The sequence below is a fragment of the Pleuronectes platessa genome, chromosome 16, assembly GCF_947347685.1.
Source record: "Pleuronectes platessa chromosome 16, fPlePla1.1, whole genome shotgun sequence".
Taxonomy (NCBI): Eukaryota; Metazoa; Chordata; class Actinopteri; order Pleuronectiformes; family Pleuronectidae; genus Pleuronectes; species Pleuronectes platessa.
The window spans coordinates 14,745,034-14,766,325 of record NC_070641.1 but is presented as its reverse complement, the minus strand read 5'-3'; the positions used below and the strand labels follow the sequence as shown (position 1 = coordinate 14,766,325).

Sequence of the window (21,292 nt, the reverse complement as noted above, 5' to 3'; positions counted from 1 at the left end):
CACATGGACACGGCTGGTTTCGTGACCAGTGAGTGGCTGGGCTCAGCTCGAGGGAGTCGGCACTACCAATCACAGGCAGCTGTCCCCACTTACTGCATTTCCCTGTCACTGTGACAACCCTCAGAGGAAAAACTTAAAACCTGCTGGTCAAGCTGAACAAACCGAAAAGAATGAACCCACAGGTTTATTTTATTACCATCACGTGATTCTATTCAGTAGATAGATACTGCAGTGTTTGCTTTTTTATCTAGGATCCTCTGAAAGGTCAATGTTTCAAACCAAACATCTGAATTTGTATAGATCGTCCCCTAAGGCCAATAATGAAACAGTGGCCTTGTTCACGAGGGTTAACTTTTTAGGATTACAAATGGAAATAGCAGTGCCAAGTCTCCCACATTAAAAAAGACTGATGTTTAATTTATCCCTGGATTCAGGCTCTACCAGATTTTACATTTTGTTCCGTGAAAGCTTTGTTTATATTAATTCCACCGAGGTTCATAGATGTGAGGTCCATCAGCCTGCTGTTTAGATGACAAAAACAGCAGGCAAGACAAGGCGAGGCAAATTTATTTGTATATAGAACCTCTTAACAACTAGGTAATGCAAACTGCTCTTAGAAATTTGAGAAAACCCATCAGATGTTATTCAAAGATCTACAGGTCATGTAACTGAAAGCTTTAAGATAAATACTAATTGGACCCGATAGTTAGATTCTTTTCTGAGCAGCCTCAGGAGTGAACTTTGAGGTACGTTGAGGTTTAGATGGAAAACCCTGAGATTGCTGCTGATGAAGATTATGCGATATAATTAAAAGCTCCGTAACATCTATTAAAGAGACATCACGGTGAGACTGGTTTGTTAAATTAATTAGTTTTTTCCTTTATTTATTAAATTGTGCTCGACTTCCACTCTAAAATATGCTAAAAGACTATTTAAATTAGTTTTGACAAGCACATCTTGTATTGTATGGCATGGGGTACAACCAAAAATAGATTTTATGTAATAAACAAAAAACGGTCAGCCTGCATTTGCCTTCAGTCCCACATGCAAACTGTAAGAAACCAGCTGGAAACACTGAAGACTGCCATCTGGTGGAACTACAGAAAACAAACAGAGGTTTATATTTTCCTTGAGATAACATTATTTTTATTGTCCATCACATCACATCACACTTGACGCTTTAGCGGTAATCTAACGATGGAAATATGAAAACAGAAAAATATGAAATCCACCTATCTGTGTTTAATAGTTGGGCGATCAGTTACACTAATCATAGCATCCAGATCCCCATGGAAGTGAATATGAGGCAGGGGATCGAGGTGCAGCTTACCTCCAACGGTCGCCTGTGGAAGCTTCTTTCCCTGACAGAGAGCTAAAGTGTGGTGAGCCATCTTTCTGACACATACAGTCTGCTGAATATTAATGTTCACTGCGGTCATTCACACTTTCTGTAGTTCAGGAAATATGTTGCTTGAATTCATTGACATGAGAGGTCAATCAAAGTCTTTGATATTTTTCAGGCTGTTAGCTCTGGCCTCCTGGTGATGCTGCCTCTGTTTCTTTATGAAACGGTAGGCCTCCACTGCTCGCTCCCTCTCCTCCTCCATCATCCTCTTTCTGGCCATAGAGGGCTTAACTGTGGAGATCACCCTGTTACCCAGGAGAGAGTTGAGGAGCAATCCCTTTGTAGAGCTCTAGATAATGAAGGCAGAGGAAGAAAACAGTTAACCACTTAATCAAGTATTAAGATCAATGGGATAACGTAATAAATCCAGAGAGCTGTTACCTGAAGTTTGACCGGAGCTTTCTTGGGTTTGGCGCTTAGACACGGTGGAGCCATTGACACTTCCCCAAAGGGAACATGATCTACGATACAAAAACTATCATTTAATTATGATAAATTATAGAAAGAACTTCTTTCAGCTTCAAGTTTAGCTGATGTCATTTCATTTTTGGGCCACTATGCACCACGTTGTAAATATTAACATGATTATAAAGCGGTTATGATTAATTGTTTCGCAAATACTTGCCCAGGCCTATATCCGTCAAACAAACAGGTATCCCATATCAAACACAGAGGGACATAAGCAGTCATCTGGAGCTGTCTTTGTGTCCATCTAACACATCGCAGTCTTGTAGATATTCTAATTTCCCACAGAAAACAGCCTTCTACCACTGAAAGACTTGTGGACAAAATAATTTACTTACAAGGTTGAAGAATTTAAATTCAGTAGGTCCCATAGATATTTAGGGAAGAATCCGCTACCATGCCAAACACATTGCAACTGCAGAGATGGTGAAATACCTCCTAATGATCTTCAACATGTTTCAACTGAAGGCTGTTAATATACATTCTTGGGCTAAATGACAGAGGAAAGAACAACTATATCTCACACCAGCTTAATCACCTACCCACAAACATCTCTTTCTCCATTTCGGCCTCTTGTCTGGTCAACTTTTTCTGCTGTAGCCTCTGTATTCTCCCTCTATCATGACTGTAGAAAGACGGCAAGAAATAAATAAATCAGACATTTATCATCCAATGCATTATAATACAAGTCTGTCTCTAAGTGTGGACATTTAAATGCATGCTGGCTTTTACAATTATATTTACAGGGTGAGGCAGAGATAATTGGCAAATTAATCGGCAATTACTTTATCAGCTGAGACTTTTTTTTAACTTTGAGTTACTGCTCCTCTACTCTGAGGATCTGCTGTTCTTTGGTGAGAAAACAAATATATATGTGATATGTGATGGATAGTGAATATTTGAAAGTATTTGTCCAAAAGACAGCCCTTATAGGCTCATTTAAATTCATACTGAACCAACCCCCCCACACTCTTACAAAAGTGCTGTGGATCTTCTGTACTGGGAGGTGAATCCCTTCCCAATCCCCATGAGACTTTAATGAAATATTGAGTGCTGATTTGGTCAAATGAGAAGCCCTAAAGAAGCTAAATTCCTTGGTTTGGGGTCCCAATAAAGGGAGATATTGGCGAAGGCAGTTTAAACTTTTATCAACTATTACAAACAGCTGATTTACTCACTCCTTCTTTTTCTCCGACTTGCCCCCGGTCTTCTCTTGTTTGTCCGCGTCCAGCTCGGGCTTTCTGTCTACCTGGTTATTGGTGAGGAAGAGGACATGTTTTGTCTCAGCCTCCATGCGCTGCAGGTACCCCTTCACGCTCTCGTGCTTCCCCCTCTTGAAGTGTGGCACAGGTATGTCTCCATCCTGGGACTCCTCTGGTTTGCCTTTGGGGAGGATGGCTGTAAGACAGAAAGTCAGTCCTTCACTGTCTACACAACAACGTCACCACCGAGGAACGTGTTAAATTCATATTGACCCACCATCTTTTAGCTTTTTGGATTTCAATGGCCCACTTTTCATTCTCTCCTTGCTCTTCATTATCTCTCGGAGCCTGAAGGGGATGTGTTCGAGGTGGTCCTTCTCTCTGGGTTTCTGTGGTTTGCCATCTTGCTTGGGCTTCTTATCGCTGACATTTAGAGACATAACAGTGCGGATTAAAACAAATTGACAGGACACAAATCCAACAGTGAATGCATGAGACGCTAGATGCACTGAGGATTTGAGTTTGCTACATAACAATGACATTTGATTGTTTTCACAACATGCATGTTGGTTGCAGACGAATCAGAGCGGACGGTGAATCATGTCTGACAGAAAGACAGACAGAGAGAGAGAGAGAGAGAGAGAGAGAGAGAGAGATACAAACACGCGCACACAACAGAAACACACAGTGGCCAAATGTGCTTTAACGACTGAGATCGTTTTAAAATGCTTCCGTGCATAAACATCTTGGTTAAATTAGCTTCAGACAAACAAACACGGACATCTACTTTAACTTGAGCTTCTTATATCTGATATTTAGACACAGCCCAGATAACAATGACACATTTTAATACAAGTAAGCATTCGGGTGTTGTGTGTAACAGGCTCTTGTCCCGTCTTCCACCCAAGAAAGAGTTTAACTTAGTTCACTCCGTCAGAGAGCTAACAACAACTAGCTTCGGTAGCTAGCTCGACTGCACTCCCTACACGTAAGCTAGCTGCTGTAGCTAACCTGCTAGCGGTGGCTCCGTTCAAACATGAGCTTCGTTACCTCGGCGGTTCTCCTGACGTGCGGCTCCTGTTCCCCCTCTTCTTCGCCATGTTGCTGTGTGATAGTTCGGTTTACGACAACACAACAGCGCACGTTGAACGAGCAGCGTGCACGACCTCTAACCTGTGAACTCTCAACCCCCCCGCCCGGCGCCAGGGAGCGGTGAAGAGAAGAGGCCCCACTCTGTCGCTGTTCTCGGTTACCTAAGTCTGTACGGTCGATAGGCTGATTTAATACATTGTGCCTCTTGTTTGTTGGTTAAAATTTCCCATCAGCTACTTTATGGAGTTGTGTTTGTGTTGAATACAATATATATATAAAAAAAAAAATGAGATAAATCACTACAGGTTCCTGGAAGGTGAACTAATTCGGTCTCAGAGTGATGCACTGTCAATAGACGATCTTTACCGTGAAGGAAACTCTGATTGGATTTATAAACTGCTGCTACTTCCGCGTACCACCACGCGGGGGCAGTGTAGATGACTCAGACTTTGTTTTTATTTTGACTGCTTCAAACTTAGTGATATCAGTAATAATATGTAGGTAGGTAATATGGGATTTATTTGAGCTATTTCTGACTTCTGCGATTTATTCCGATATCTGTTCTACACATTGGATCAACATATGTTACCTTTGTGTGATCCTAAAAATGTTTGTCCTCTGAGGGTTGTCACAGTGACACCAGAATAAATAATGGAGATATCATACTCAGAGGAGACATGAAGAATTTTGGGATAGGTCACTTGGTACTCTGGGACGTTTGTAATATGACTGTATTTAAAAAAGGCTAAATCACCTTGCCTTCATGCATGTCAAGCTCAATATTATTGTTATAGTTATTATTATGATATTTTTTGCATCCAAGTGCAATTACACATTTGTTAAGGTGCACCAAATACAGTGTTTGCTCTGTGTATGCAATAAATCCTTTAAAACAAAATGTAGCATATTGCTGACCAAAATCGATAGTTTACGTGTAGTTAAATTATTTACACAAAAGTATCTGATTGTATACTGGAGCTTAGCGAAAGTTCCAAACTGGTCAGCTGATCGTGGGCATTCCCAAACATCCAATCAGGTCTGCGCGGGTTCCTTCAGCCAGTCATACAGCAGCTGTCAAACTTTAAAAATCCCTTCTCTTCTCTTCCTCAGCCAATGCAGTGACTCGCACAACCCCTCCTCCACACCAATCTCCTCCAGTCCTGAGAAGAACATTCATCACCTCTTCCGGATCCCGATGACAATGGATCGCGGGCTATGGTGGCAGCTGATTGCCTGACATCATACTCGTTACTCGTGGCATCCATTGCACTTCTACTCCGTCCTTGAAGAGGGATCCCTCGCATGTGGCTCTTCCTGAGGTTTCTACGTTTTCCCTTCAAGAAGATTTTTTTGTAGTTTGTGAGGGGTTAAGGACAGAGGATGTCACACTTAGGAAGTCCAATAGGACAATGCTCATAGATGGGCCATCCAAACAAACGATTGACTGATGAACCACCACCAGTGTCTAGACCCCGGGGGTATTCCTGTCCGACGCTCTGCTCCACCCCCTTCTAATCCTTATGACATCACACGGGGGTCTAAAATGCCAAAGACTATAAATATTCACATTCTCCGTGCATTGTCAAAATAAACTTTGTTAAATTGAAAAATCAAGTCTCTCCTGATTGAACTGTGTTGTTAGGTTGTGGGAGCAGAAGCAGATTCAGCAAGTCCTCTCAGTTATCTGATTATTAAGGAGCAGAGTGTTTTAATTAGTAATTTGTCTAATTAGTAATGTGTCCATTGTTTGTGCATGTGTGTTTAAGATTTATTTTATAATCATAGGGATGAATTTGATGATAGTTGGTTTTCAAGGACCACAGTCTCAAGTTAATAGTGAATGCAATGCAATGAAAATTGACCTTGAATGTCCAACTTTAGCTGTTACGGCAGAAATGTGAATTTGGATGTGACCAAAGCTGAAGCGAAGCCTGGAGGCAAAGGAGCCGTCGCCTGTTAAAGAGCAGGCCTCCAAAGAGGGGCCGTCATCGGGTGCGTCTTCTAGAGAATTTGTCTTCAAACAAGGCAACATCTCCTTTTTGTTCCTCACTGCTTGTCATCTCTCTTCTAGACATCACTGTGATCTGCACGTGGGAAGCCTGCAGCCATCTGAAGCTACATGAATTGGCTCAGTCCGGGATCATCTGACTCTCCTCACTGTGAAATTATTTTCATATTAAACGTCATCATCAATATCGGCTTTGTGTGAATTCTAGTATGTAAACTATGTATCGGCATAGCGTTGATGCTGCTCTTTGTTGTTTTAAACATCATGTATTTTTTTCGTAAGACTCAAGCACGTGTCTTATATGCCATGGAGGTTACAGTGGGAGCTGTAACTGGAAGCTTTGCTTTAAAGACGAAGTTTCTGCACAACTGTCGGCATCGTGTTTATTGTCTTTAATCAAATTTAGAGTAAAGCTTTGTGGTGTTTAAAAAATAATGTAAAATTAAATTTTCTTGTTCTCCTTTATTTTCCTCCTCTTCAAACAGTTTTGCATGAAACCAATGCGACTGTGTCGGAAGTATTACACTGTTTCCATTATAAGGCTTTATTCGTCCCTTTTAAATGAAGAGTAGAGCAAATAGCTGATGAATCTTGTTAAGCTCATTAACATGTTATGTTTTGTTTGTTTAATATGTACAATATCCACAGTATATACTAATGACAAATTGTGGTTTTACAGTGTTCACAATAATGTACTGATAGGGAAGTGTTGATCTTTTCATTTAACCTGTGGCACAAAATCAAAGGACTGCAATTTTTTAAATATCACATCATAACTTCTTCAACAGCTCATGAGGCTAAAAATAAGCTTCTGTTATGTTCAAGTCAACCTTAGTGAGATGGTGACAGGTTCTTATCCTGGTTTGATGTCGGGACACAAACACAACTTGTCCAAGAGAAGAGACGGTTTTCCAGCACAATGAAGGTGTAAGGCACATACTATGGATTCAGTGGTAAATGCTGAGTTGGTCTCATCCACCCATTTATTATCTTTGCTGCTTGTTCTTTATCTGCAGCGAAGTGTGATTTGTGTCTGAGCTTGTGTTCATGGAATTTGTTGTTATTTTAAAACAAGTATATTCGCTGGGCGAATAATGCATTCTGCATTTAGCACCTCGACATTTTTTGTTAACTAAATGTCTAATTGTTTTGTCTTTTCCTCTGGAGCTGCACAGGTTCAGTGAACTTTCTTGACAAGCAAGCTGAAAGAAAGTGCTTGTGGTTGTGTCAAACAAACAAAGCCAGAATGCAAACAAAGCAGTCAGCCCTCATTCGATGTCCATAATAGATCACATATACACTTTTTGCCTCTGGATGATTTCCAGCAGTCGCGTAGTCACAAACAGAGTCAGAATTTGGACCCCGAGTACGACGACGGCGACCGTCCCTATCAGGCCGTTGTGCTGCTCGATCCAGCGGGAGATCCCCCCCAGACATCCGCCCAGGAAGATCACACTTTGAGCGGTGAACTCATCGAGCAGCTGGGCTCCCACGCCACACTGCGAGTTCCACACTGTGCCGTTCTGCAGAGGGTCCACACAGCAGGTCGCAGGAACACCGCAGGCCAGCACTCCTGGAGCTGAGCAGTTATAATATCTGAGGGAAGAGGAAGGGGGGGATAACATGCTGACTATTACATAGCTTATAAATGCATTTCTACATCATGAACACAAGTCATGGTGTATATTTTTATGTATATGCAGGTTGGTCACACTTCTCACATGTTGACTTCCCAGTCGCGGTAGTTATCTGCCCCACAGCACTGCAGATTGGACTGAATCTCGTCTGTGATGAACCTCAGGTCCAGGTCATCCTGATAGCGCGCCATGGCCGTTAACATTCCTGACCGCAGGTAGCTCCCGATCTGATCTTGGAGACTGTAGGCAACAATGGCCGCCAGCATCTGGGCTGAGATAAGCACCAGCACGGCGACGGAGAACAGCTTCAGTAAGCAGCAGTTCTCTCTCAGGGCGCCCACACAGCCGGACAGGCAGAGCACAGTCAGCACGAAGCCCAGAGTCACAAGTATCAGCATGGGGTCGGTGCCGATGCTGCCGATCGACTCCTGGGCGAATGACTCTTTGGTGATGAGGCCCCACATCCCCAGGCCCAGAACCACAAGGCCCAGAGCCGTAAACACCAGGTTACACAGGAACAGGAAGTATTTTAGGAAATAGTCCATCAATGAATATCTGTAGTAGGTTTGGATCCTTGAGAATACAGGGCTGTCGTGGTCCTGTTCATTGGTGACATAGCCGAGCTCCTGAGCACCCTCTTTGGACGAGTCTGCCTACGGACACACAAGGATACAGGTAAAAGCCGTAGTTTTGAGAACAAAGAGGTGCCAGATATTCAGAAGGAAACATAATGTGAAAAAGCAAGAGTTCAAATGCAGCCCCTTACCTTTGGTATGAGGGGACTGGACTCATTCTGCGTATTGTCCCTCCTCGACCACGGCAAAGGAATCTGTCTTATATCCAAATATCTCCTCATGTTGTCGACCAGTGGGATGTGATGATCCTCCCTGTGCTTATATCAGGTCTGAATGACTAAAGCTAATGTGGAGCACAGACGGAAAGGGGGGGGCAACAGTGGAGCATGTGAGCTGAGGTGGAGTAACCACGTTCAGCCCCGGGCTGCTGTGTTCCGTGAGATTTCTTCATCATGTGAGAGTCACAGTGAGGGGATTACATGGTCAGCGCAGCATGAGAGACTCTCACACACACAACAGTGAAACTCAGACCAAGAAGGACAAGAGACTTTTGACTCGTGAAATTTACTTGCGGAAAATTACTCAACAGAAGCCCAACATTGTCCTTAAATCAAATCAAGCCGCACTAAATTGCACAAACTCTTTTATATCAGTCCCTTAAATAAGCCCCATTTCCTTCATGGATTAGGAGCCAGGAAAAATAAATATCCAGGCCAAAGTTGGTGAGTTCTTCCAATCCTCAAACCTACCACCAAGTGTTAAGAAGACAATTATACTCTGAGGAAAACACAACCTCCTCAGCAGCGGCAAGAAGCAAATAAAATCAATTGAAATGAATTAAATTCTCAATTCTTCATTTTTCATAATAGAAATGTTGCTGATAAGAGCTACACGGACCATGAACTGATTAATGAAACACAGATCTGACCTTGCAGACAATCAAATAATTATTATATTCATATTTATTTAAACCAGCTTTTGTCTGGGTTGTACGGATGAACAGAGTGAGTTACTTTTGTTCAGGTAGTGAGCGTACAGCAACAGAGGAACTGCATTTTTTGTCTGAGCTGCCATCCATGCATTAATCCCAGCGAAAACATTGAACCACATCATGCACTGCCCTGGTTTTTGTTTAGAGCTCTGAGGGCATGGAGCAGCAGCTACAATGTGGGAGTGATTATTTTCCACCTGCCAGACTTTGAGGCCGAATGACGCACGACAACAGCTCAGCTCATCATCCTGCTCGACTCGTGTCTATGCCCAACACCAACATTTGATTCAGGAGGAAGAGCGAGAATCCACATGTTTCACCTTTTGGTTGGAGACTGGCTCCTCTGATGAAGTCATTATGGGAAGATCTGCTGCTGTGGGCCAATAACCAGCAGTGAGTGAGTTAAAAACAGAAAGACCGAGGCCTGTTTATCTCACACTCTGGCTCTGCCGGTCCTCTGCTGTCAGACTTTCCTCGGCCTGTGACGATCCAAGCGGCAGAGCTGGAAGAAAGTCAGTCTACTCCTGCAGAGCGGTGGACTCCAGAAATTAGTCCTGTCATAAATCTCTTTCCATATTAATCTGTTGAAACAAAAAAAAACCATATTACATTGTTATAATAATAATATTTATTATTATTATATAAATAAAGGTTGAATGTCTTTCGCTCAGAGGTTTATATATAATCTTGCATACACAGTAATGCAGGATCTAAAGTATCTTTAACATCAGTGAAAATATTAAACTCGACACACGAACGATCATGAGCCGTTAAATCATTTGATGGAAAAGGAAGTGGGCTTCACAGCTCAATAAGATTATACAGATTTGCAGGTTACGGTGACATGCTGACAGAATCAAAGATAAATCACAGTGTTTCCCAGTTCATGAATCTTATGAGAGGCTGTGATTTAAGGTCGGGTTAGTTCCAACTCCTTTAGCCGAAGCCACCATATATTCTTTAATTTTTTCAACACACACCAATATGAAACTAAAAAGCATGCAGTACACTATGTCGTCTCCATGTGACTGTGGCCCAGCCAGATTCCTTTTGTTAGCAGCTCCCCTTGCAGCTGACCTTGTGTCATTACAAATAAATCAGCATAGAATGCAGCACAGTGTTCCAGAAGGAGTAAGACACTCGATGCAACAAAAGTTATTTCATTTCTTACTGGATAAATAAACGCTTGAGTGTCCAACCGCCTATAATCTAACAAATATGTCTTGGGTTGACAAAAGGTGAATTAATCCGACTCTGAGCAAAACAATTGAGTGGATCAGTGAGCAGCCTGTCCGAGGTTAGAGTTTCCTGTAATAACTACACAAGGAATTAAAGAAGAATACAAGCATTATTACCCCGACATCCATATTATCCTCTCTCCAGCTGCTTTGAATTGCAGCCCCTCGGGTTTTGATCTATCAGGACAACTGAAGGGATCAGGGCTGGCCGGGATTGTCGTAGCCCAGATGCCGAGCAGATTGGATTACGGTCGGCCGCAAGAATGCTCCGCTGGCTGGAGCCACCCTGCTACATCAAACACCTCCCCTGGATTAGGGCCCATCGGGAGTGCAGTCCCCGAAAACACTCACAGCAGCTAAACGACACATAGAGGATAGATGGAGCACAGATTGGGGATTATCAGGACCTCCCACTCAGGATCTTTGTTTTTTTACACTGCAGATGTGGTACCTGCAAGACTCATCTGATAAGAGCCCCTGGGAACCGTGTGTGTATGTATGTGTGTGCGTTTGTGTGCACCGGTTTTTGTTACCACTTTAGGATCTTTATACCTGTATAATGATGTTCAACTTTCTATAGTTGTAGTATAGAACATTTTGTTTACTAAGGGAGAATTTATTTCCAAATATAGATATTATATTTATCATTCTATACTCATATTCTGCCTATATACGTATAAACAGTAAAGTCGGGATATATATGGACTCAAGGTTAAGTTTGGGTTAAGTAAGAATTGCCCACGTTTAAGGTTAGAGGTAAGTTTTGGTTGGGTGTTCTACAATGAATGGAAGTCAAGGCATTGTCCCCTGAAATCGGTGTGTTTGTGTGTGTGTGTGTGTGTGTGTGCGTGTCTGTGTGCATGTGTTCACCATGTTGTGTCTTCGTCCAGTGTGCTCACATGCTACAGAGTGTGTCACAGCCCTTCTGGAGTGGGCGGGGGCAGATGGTGAGGGGATTGGCTGCAGGAGTTAAGGGAGGCCTTTATAAGAGCGTGCTGGCCAGGTCATGGTTTCTCAGTGTGTCACTGTTGAACAATTCCATCACACAGACCGTGGTCCTGCTCTGACCTGGAAAGAGCAAGAAAAAAAACACTTCACCGAAAGGTAAAATCCAGTGCATGATGATAATTTGCACATTTATCTGAATTATAACTTTGCCATGTCCACTAGCAAGTTTTCCTTCTTCACTTTCCTGTGTACTTGTTTCTCGGTAGCAACCGCCTCCAATTTTCTGTTTTTCTTTCAGTGAGGAAGATGAGGATGAAGGGGGCTCTGGTCCTTCTCTGCATGGTGTCAACGTGTGGAGCTCAGAAATGGACACAGAAAACCCAGCGCTGGGACGCTGCAGGTCAGGGACATCACACTCCACAACCTGCAAATGATTAACAAATTAATTAATGTTAGATGTCGAAAAAAAAGATTGTGTTCAAAGTTCTGTTAGCAGCTAAACACAGTCTTAGTTAACGTTTCTGTCTTCAGCAGAACACACCTACGGCAGAAGTTGTTCCAACCTGACTCAGGTTCTGGATAACTGGAAATTTGCTATTGTCAGCCAAGTGAAAGATCTGCTGATTAATGACCATGCCTCCGTCCTCCCTGAATACAACAGGTGGGTCACTCAAGCATCTTACTGGACTAACTGTGGGCCATAGTGGCGTGCTGATGCACAAACAAGCTAGAACAAAAAAAACAAGTTCTAATGTTGAGTAAGAGATGGGGGATGTGCAAAGCATAACAAGACGAGATGAAAGATGAAAGTGAAGATTTGATTCTTCCTCGCAGTTGTACTAAATCAGGTTGTTGCTCAACTCGTTAAGCTTTGCGTAAGACCGTGGACCTGTTGGAGCCAGAGGTGGTGAATTGCCAAGGTCCCTGCAAGGACAAGCCTTAAGCTTCGTAAATGACCTCACCCGACGCAGACCGTGCCAGAGGAAGCTGGGAAATGTTTCAGCCTCCTGTTCTGGTGAAGAGATCCTGGCAGACAATACTCAAAGTCATTGAACTTTTCCTCTGGAGACAATTACGCCAACATCTGGGACCACATTTAATAGAACTTTCCAGAATAACCATTTCAGGTGGACTGCAGGCCAGTGAAGGCCCATTGAGGGAAATATCAGAGTGGAAGAAGAAATTATGAGAAAACCAAGTTCTGATGCACAAATCTGTTTTCAGAGGCTTCTTCTCTAAACTTTGATTTATCTTGAGATATTGGTTCATTATTGAAATCAAAACATACTAGAAGCTTTTTGGAGAAATATGATCCTCAAAGGTTGGAAATCACATTTTGTCCTCTTTAACAATGAGTTGTATTTTTTCTTTTTGTAAAATCATTTTAAAGCAACCTGCAGTGGTGGGATGAAACAAAGTACATGTACTTCCTTATTGTAATTAGCTTTTCAGGTTCTTTTCAATTATACTCCATATATATATATATATATATACAAACACATATCTGTACTTTCTAGTCCAGAGCTGAAACTTGACTAAAATAATTTAAAGGGCCTTTACATTAGCTGTAAATACTTTAAGTATAGTTAATGCAAGTACTTACTTTTACTCAAGTAGAAGGGTTGATGAGTTTACGTTTACATTTTCGTAAAAAGTTTGAGTATACTTGAATAGTAATTATAAAATGTATTGGAGTATAATTTAAGAACAGTTTTTCCCTCTGAAATATTGTGGATTGGATGCATATAGTATTAAATGAAAATATCCATGTCAAGTGTAAGTACATACAAACTATACTATACAGAAAGGGCTTGTACTCAGTTATTTTCCAGCAGTGCTGCAGGCTCTGTGTCCTTTGTTAAAACTAGGCCACAACCTTTTAAGTTTGTACTGGTCTTTATGTCTGTTATCCTGATGTTTCCCACAGATGATGGAGCTGTTTCTGTTTAACAGCATGCCGTGACTTTCATATTGCGGTGGCCCAATTTGACTGTGTTCTCCTCTCACACTTACATGAAAGCTTATGGGGCATTGCAGTGCCAGCCGTTTGTTGACTGGCCGTACTGAAACCATTTATTTGCACCTTCCCAAATGTCTCCGCATTGGTCCAGGATCCAGCCACTGTCAGAAGCACTGGGAGACCTCTACAGGAAGTTTAACTCGCTGAAAGACGAGCTGGGGAGCCTCGGCACAAAGTTTGACCTAGTGGAGGCTTTTGTGGACGACCTCAGGAACGGCAGATCCACTCAGCCTGAGCGACCCGTACCCAGGATTCACCCCAGGGTTGGACTGAGGTCTCCACTGCTGGCACAGATGAGGGCTCCTGGCAGGAGGATTGTCAGAGGACCAACACTGATCGGAGCGAGGAGGAAAGGGCTTCAGAGACCTTAGACCCCTTGCCCAGTGGTTAGATATGCTGATGCGTTGAACAGGAGCAGATGTGTTCATATATTGTTCAGAATACAGAATATCTGGTATTTTATGTGTGTGATGTGAGAAAAGATGACGTAAAGAAAACTTAGTAGAAATGTACTCACCTTCGCCTCTCTGTGCAAAGTCACTTTCAACCACAGGGAGGCAGTATTTATCAAATTATCCCTGACTGTTATCTGGCCGCTCTGTGTAAAACCTTAAAGTAACATGACGTACTGCAGCTATGCATCCTCTTACTACAATACGATGAGCAGAAGAATGTTATCAATGAGAGTTAATTATGGTGACGAGTTTGTAAAGATAAAGGTGGTGGTTTTATCCCTTTTGAAATTAAAGTAACAAAAGCGTGACAATAGAATTGACAATGTTTTGTTGTACAAATAAAAGCTTTTGCCTCTGCTGACAGTAACGGACGTAGTTGAGGCTTGGAGGTCGAACAAAGCTCCTCATAGCAGTGGAGCAGCGTCAGTGTTGCATCCTCCAACCATGTTGTCTGAATACAGATGGACAACACGCCTCCATTTCCTCCCACTTTGCAGAGAGGAAGCTAAAATAGATGGCACATAGGAATTCTGCCATTTTCCTGCAAATAATAAATGTGGAGCTAGAGTCTGCATGATGGAGATCAGGGGATGGGGGTGCAATATCGAGGTCCTGACGAAGCACCCTCTCGACCAATCACAAATCAGTCTCAGCTGTCAATCATGATGTTTAACCCCTTTTTATAGCATCAATAACTAATTGAAACCACAGCTACTGGATGAATTAACACTCAAACATACTTCATTGTGATTAGAACTACCGGAAAAAAAAGGTATTTGACATGTACATTTAATGTAATCAACTATGTCATCAAGGTGTGCTTGGGTTGAATTCGTTTTCAACAAACATGCCTGCCGCTGGAGAACTGAGATGTGTAGATGCTGCCATTGAGTCTGTTTTAGAAGACATCGACAGCGCATTCATTTTGAAAAAGGAACAGAGAACGTGGAGGCGACGCCAAAGCACCGCGCTAGTCCCTATCACGCCGGCGCTTGGCTGTTCACACCGGACGCTGAAGCGACGCTGAACCGCCGGGCAGCGCTAATAATATCACCCGTTGATCCAGTAGTATTCAAGCATATACTTACTTGTTGCTCCATCATTAGGCAACAGCGTCCCAACATTTGTCTTTTCTGGTGTTGTCTTTATACAACATGTTCCGAGGATCATACAACTCACTGCACTTCTCCACTTCAATTAATAATTTAATGTCATCCATGTTGAAGAACTTCTCCGCTGTTTGCTCCGTTAAATCTCGAGTGTCGAGGGTAAATTACGTATTCTCCACTCAAGCCTATGTGGAGAATACGTAGCCCCCCCCTCTCTCTTTTTATCTTTATCACTGCTTGTGTGGCTTTAGTGGATGGGCAGAGGGGGACATTTAATAATCTCATTGGTAAAATTAAAACTCCAGGACAACAGAAGGGGAATTAAAAGTATGCGATGCATATTTGATAATTTATATCATAAAAAAGATGTCATCAATATCGTTTAAAATCATTTTTCAGTGTGTTTCCTGGCGCGATACGCTCGCGTCAAGCGCAAAAAATAGACTCGACACCGAAACGATCGCAGCCGGTGTGACCCGCACAAAGGTTTAACATGGGAGTGGATGGGAGCCAGCTGTTGTAGCTGTAGTAAATAACTCACAATGCGTTGCTTAACGTCACATACTACGTTGCTCTGATTGGTTGTAGGTTTATCCAAAAGAGCGAAGAGGCATTTTATTTCCTGGTTCGGTTGAAACATGCCCCATAATCACAGCCCAATGGAGCGGTCTCAGACTTATATTCTGACTAGAATTGAGTATGACAACGTCAGGCTAGTAAAATCAGGCTCTCCGATGAAATATATTTTAACACAGGATTTTAGAAGAGATCTCAGATAACCTGATTTCCTCAGGTAGATTATTGCAGAGTCTTTGGGCCCTCAAAGCAAACACTATATATTTAGATTTTAATCTGGTATTTGGAACACAGAGAAGACCTCTGCTTGAAGATGTCCATGTACGTGAGGGGTCGCAAAATACTAACAGGTCTGATATGTAGCTGGGAGAAATGCCACAGAGCGATTTAAAAGAAATCGGCCAAATCTTAAAATCTCTTCTAAAACATGGAGGAAGCCAGTGTGAAGATGCTGGAACAGGAGTGATGTGGTCTCTTATGGTTCTGTTTGAAAGCCTGGCAGCTGAGGTCTGTACGGTCTGGAGTCCATCAATAGATTTTTGGGCGAGGGAAGTAAAAAGCCTGTTTCAATAGGAGAGGAGTGATGATATAAAAAAAATGTAAAATCATCTGCAGGCAGCCACTAGGGGGTGATCGAGTAACTTTGGCTTCACTTTAGGGGAGCTGGCTTGTCGGCCATCTTTACAGTCTGTGCTCCGAACCCTCTCATATGTCTGCAGTCAGCTCACTTTCCAGGTTCAAAGGCCCCTTTCAGCAAACACTGACAACTGTCTGCACTCTCATCACTGCTCTAAGATGAGTGAGGGTGGTGATGACATTTCTATAAACCATTTAAATGCTTTTATTAAATTGGTCCCCTCCTACATCACTTAAATGATGCATACCATGCCTCCCTACCTACATTTAAATGTAAGTAAAAACACGCCACCTTGAGGTCAATTAAAAAAAAAATGTATGGAACATTTTCAACACTTCTGCAGCATGAACATTATTTATCATTTACTTACACTGTCATGCTTCATTCTGTCACATTCACGAATCATTCAAAAGAAAAAAAACTATCTGATCTCATCAGCAGTTGACACGTCAGAACAGTCAAATGAGCTGCAACTGAAACAGAGTTTTTATCAGTGAAGCGTAACCTCTCAACCTCCCCCTCTTCCTACCCAGGATGCACCTGCAGGCCGCCTGTCCCGATTTATAACTTCATGTAAATGAAAAGGTCAAGGGTCAGACCTGTGTAGAATGATAGGAAACTGTCGCTGACTGCAAACACACCACTGTTTTAATAAGTGCTATTTGGAAAATCATGGAGATTTTAACTGTGAAGTGTTTATATTATGTTCATATCCTAAATAGAATATTGTTTTTGACCAATTAAAATCTTGATGAAGTTGATATTAACTGACTTAAAGTGATGGCTCACCAAAAATAAAAAAATTCTCACTAATGAAAAAAATACATATCAAGCCTCCATACAGCTCCTGTGATGTCATCCAAGTGTCCGTAAGCCATGACATTCAAATCTCACCTGAAACAGCTTCATTTACACCATGTTTTTAGTCTTAATATCCTCTGATATCCTCGTCTGGGGCCACGTTCACACGTAGATCACAGAGAACATTCAAACTCAAAACATGGTGTAAATTACCTCCTTTCGTGTTATGTTGGATTTGGCTGCAGCGCTGTTTACCCCAGTAATACAAAAGTGATTTTTGGACTCAAACACTTCACCCACCCCTCCATCGACATAGTGGTGAATAATGAGGGATTTTTCATTTTTGGGTGAACTATCTCTTTAATATTACAAAATTGGGAAACTCTTTAAAACACATATCAATGAATATATTCACAGGAACTGAGAAAAAATTATATAATAAATATTCTTCCATTAAGAGGATTAAAGTGCACATGACAAACCATGCAGAGTTAACCAAAGCTCCTCCTCCTGTCCCTCTCTCAGTTTCAGAGTTGTATTAAATTGCTCCTCCAGCACCTCCTCTCCTCATCCTCCAAACCCTCTCATCTGACCCTCATCAGCCTCTCAAGTGACAAGGCCACTCTCAGCACACACTGACAACATGCTGGGGACCCTCTGCACTCTCATCACCGCTCTAACATGTAAGGAGGCTGACTTACTGCAGCTCCGGCCTCGTGTTGGATTCATCAGTCTGTGTGTTTCTCTTGACTCCGTGTGGTCTTGTTGTTTCCAGGTGTGAGTGGTGTGACGGTGGTGACACAGAAGCCTCCTGTTGTGACCGTGAGGAAAGGAGAGACAGTCACCATGGACTGTAACCTGGGGACTGTTACTAACACCGCTGCTCGCTGGTATAAACAGATTCCAGGAGGAGTTCCTTAGTTTGTACTGTGGTTTTATCGTGGAAATAGTTCTCCAACCGCCAACCTGGCACATTTCTGTGTCAAATAAAAAGTGTGGTATCAAGGCAAAGCTGGTATACAAAAACATAAGAATCTTAAATTCACCAAATAAAATGTTAAATATGTTACAGAATCTATAAACACACGTTTATTATTTTCTACCCATTTTGGTCGGAGGCAAAATATATAAGAGTTAAAAAGTTCTTACCAGTCACAATCAGCTTGGTCCCTTGTCCGAATACCACAGTGATTCAGTTTGTGCACATGGCTGTACAAAAACCTCCTGACGCTCTCTGAGGGGAGTGGAGCTGAAACTTCCTGTTGAGACCAACGTTCACTGTGAACGTCTCATTCTCTTCATCACTCTGTTTATCTTCCAAAATAAAAAAATGTGCTGCACTTGTTTCAAACATTGTGTCTGCAGGAGAATTCATTGAATCACCCTCAATGTTTTCTTGACTTATAGTGTTTGATGTTGGTCGAGTGTGTTGACAGCAGCTGTGTGTCCTTCACTGAGGTTTTTGTCACAGTGTAAATCACTGTGATACGTGTTCACTAGCAGAGCTGTCCCATGTTTGACAGTAATAAACAGCAGAGTCTCCCTCCTCCACGTTGTTTATGGTCAAACGATAATCTGATGTCGACTGATGATTGGATGTGAATTTGGGAGAAGAGAAACCAGAACCATAGGTTGGAGAACTATTTCCACGATAAAACCACAGTACAAACTGAGGAACTCCTCCTGGAATCTGTTTATACCAGCGAGCAGCGCTGCCAGTAACAGTCCCCAGGTTACAGTCCATGGTGACTGTCTCTCCTTTCCTCACGGTCACAACAGGAGGCTTCTGTGTCACCACCATCACACCACTCACACCTGGAAACAACAAGACCACACGGAGTCAAGAGAAACACACAGACTGATGAATCCAACACGAGGCCGGAGCTGCAGTAAGTCAGCCTCCTTACATGTTAGAGCGGTGATGAGAGTGCAGAGGGTCCCCAGCATGTTGTCAGTGTGTGCTGAGAGTGGCCTTGTCACTTGAGAGGCTGATGAGGGTCAGATGAGAGGGTTTGGAGGATGAGGAGAGGAGGTGCTGGAGGAGCCATTTAATACAACTCTGAAACTGAGAGAGGAACAGGAGGAGGAGCTTTGGTTGAGTCTGCATGGTTTGTAATGTGAACTTTGATCCTCTTTATGGAGAAATGTTTCAGTTATCCATTATTCTCAGTTAAGGTGAATACTTTCATTGATTTGTGTGTTTTACAGTGTTTCCCAATTTTGCAAACTTAAACGGATAGTTCACCCAAAAAAGAAAATTCACTTATTATTCACCACTATGCATATGGAGGGGAGGGTGAAGTGTTTGAATCCACAAAACACTTTTGGATTTCAGGGGTCAACAGCGCTGCAGCCAAATCCAACATGACATAAAAGGAGGTGATTTATATCATGTTTTTAGTCTGAATGTTCTCTGTGATCTACGTGTGAACCTGGCTCCAGAGGAGGATATCAGAGGATATTAAGACTAAAAACATGGTGTAAATGAAGCTGTTTCAGGTTCGATTTGAATGCCAGGGCTTACGGACACTTGGATGACATCACAGGAGCTGTATGGAGAACTGATATGTATTTTTTCAGTAATGAGTTAATTTTAAATTTTTGGTGAACTATCCCTTTAAGTCAGTTAAAATCACCTTCATCAAGATTTGAATTAGTCAACAACAATCATCTATTTAGGATATGAACATATTTTAAACACTTCACAGTTAAAATGTCTATGATTGACCAAATAGCACTTATTAAAACAGTGGTGTGTTTGCAGTCAGGGACAGTTTCCTATCATTCTACACAGGTCTGACCCTTGACCTTTTCATTTACATGAAGTTATAAATCAGGAGAGGCGGCCTGCAGGTGCATCCTGGGTAGGAAGAGGGTGAGGTTGAGAGGTTACGCTTCACTGATAAAAACTCTGTTTCAGTTAAAGCTCATTTGACTGTTCTGACGTGTCAAATGCTGATGAGATCACATTGTTTGTTTTATATTGACTGATTCGTGAATGTAACAGAATGAAGCATGACAGTGTAAGTAAATGATGAATAATTTCCATGCTGCAGAAGATTCGAAAATTTTCACATTTGTATTTTAATTGACCTGAAGGTGGCGTGTGTTTCTCTACCTTTGAATATAGGTAGGTAGTCATGTAATGGATCATTTAAGTGATGAAGGTGGGGACTAATTTAATAAAAAGATTTAAATGGTTTAAAGAAATGTCAATCACCACTGTCACACATCTCAGAGAAGTGATGATAGTGCAGACAGTAGTCAGTGTAAGTTGTAGTGATCGTTGCACTGGATCGTTGAAAGAAAGGCACGGGGGGGGGGGGGGGGGGGGGGGCTCATGCTTCAACACCCTGGTCTCATCTGCAGGATGCACCTGAATGCCTCCTGTCTTTATATAGCTTCATGTAAATCAGGAGGTTCAGAGTCAATTCACTGGACTGGAAACTGATGAAGTTATTAGTATTAGTCAGTTCTAGCTTATGAATATTCATTGTTAAAATATGTACATGTGCTTGTGTCCAACAATAGACGACCCTCATTTTAAGTTGCAGTAAACGTATTAATCTCCCATCTCTAGTTACTTCAACGGAAACAAAGAAATGTGAAGATTCAAACTTTGCACAAACCAGCATGAGTGACATCTGTAGGATCTTGGACAAATCTTTTAGAAACGATGACCAGAAGTGAGACGGTTAGTGAACCATGAGTTTAACCACAGCTCCTCATCCGGTCAGTCACTCTCTTGACTGGAGAGTTGATCCTTTTCTTTTCAGGCATCACAAATTCTGGAATTATTATTGGTTACCTCAGTCTGCACAAAAACACACACCAGAGAGTAACAAGTGGATAAGTTCAGAACATCTTCACCGGCACAAATGAAAATTCTAGGTTTAATATCAAGGTGTTTGCATGTTTTGTGCAGCAGCGTCTCTCCATGACTCACTTTCCTCCCTCCCATGATGCACCTGCACGCCTCCTCTCTCGTAGCTCCATGTGAACAAAGCGGTCAGGGGTCAGTGAAATCCCAAAGTTTAAAAGGAAAAGTGTTGAACCAACTTAATTGTATTATATCCAACACAAAACGTTTCTGTGATATCAATTTAGATCCTGTAATCAAATCCTATTTCAAT

At 42.1% G+C, this 21,292-nt stretch overlaps 3 protein-coding genes and 1 gene segment (V, D, J or C); 1 reads left to right on the top strand and 3 right to left on the bottom strand.

The window, feature by feature from the left end:
* Nucleotides 1–854: 854 nt before the first annotated feature.
* On the bottom strand, nucleotides 855–4,284 carry ccdc137 (coiled-coil domain containing 137). The gene is made up of 6 exons (XM_053444427.1): nucleotides 4,123–4,284; nucleotides 3,350–3,495; nucleotides 3,049–3,268; nucleotides 2,413–2,495; nucleotides 1,787–1,866; nucleotides 855–1,694 (listed from the first exon to the last, which is right to left on the bottom strand). The coding sequence occupies exons 1-6, from the start codon at nucleotides 4,170–4,172 to the stop codon at nucleotides 1,494–1,496; spliced, it is 780 nt and encodes a 259-aa protein (XP_053300402.1). The 5' UTR covers nucleotides 4,173–4,284; the 3' UTR covers nucleotides 855–1,493.
* Nucleotides 4,285–6,696: 2,412 nt separating this feature from the next.
* Nucleotides 6,697–21,292, bottom strand: part of LOC128459296 (tetraspanin-10) — a 30,451-nt gene continuing 15,855 nt past the window's right edge. Inside the window, exons 2-6 of the mRNA XM_053444424.1 lie at nucleotides 11,484–11,985; nucleotides 10,731–10,969; nucleotides 8,576–9,956; nucleotides 7,894–8,462; nucleotides 6,697–7,768 (exon numbers count right to left, since the gene is read on the bottom strand). Coding sequence (XP_053300399.1) covers nucleotides 7,462–7,768; nucleotides 7,894–8,462; nucleotides 8,576–8,665 — 966 coding nt within the window. The 5' untranslated portion in view covers nucleotides 8,666–9,956; nucleotides 10,731–10,969; nucleotides 11,484–11,985 and the 3' untranslated portion in view covers nucleotides 6,697–7,461. The remainder of the gene's footprint in view (nucleotides 7,769–7,893; nucleotides 8,463–8,575; nucleotides 9,957–10,730; nucleotides 10,970–11,483; nucleotides 11,986–21,292) is intronic.
* si:dkey-282h22.5 (uncharacterized protein LOC107988040 homolog) lies at nucleotides 11,611–14,298 on the top strand. Of its 2 annotated transcripts, none has more exons than XM_053444441.1 (4): nucleotides 11,611–11,717; nucleotides 11,860–11,961; nucleotides 12,096–12,222; nucleotides 13,673–14,298. In XM_053444441.1, the coding sequence occupies exons 2-4, from the start codon at nucleotides 11,868–11,870 to the stop codon at nucleotides 13,950–13,952; spliced, it is 501 nt and encodes a 166-aa protein (XP_053300416.1). In that variant the 5' UTR covers nucleotides 11,611–11,717; nucleotides 11,860–11,867; the 3' UTR covers nucleotides 13,953–14,298. The 2 variants fall into 2 exon arrangements, with proteins under 2 accessions (XP_053300416.1, XP_053300415.1); XM_053444440.1 differs by having other exon boundaries at nucleotides 12,093–12,222.
* On the bottom strand, nucleotides 18,264–19,224 carry LOC128459299 (immunoglobulin kappa variable 3D-7-like). The segment is given in 3 exon segments: nucleotides 18,264–18,418; nucleotides 18,830–18,974; nucleotides 19,067–19,224. Coding segments are annotated over 3 exon segments (252 nt in total).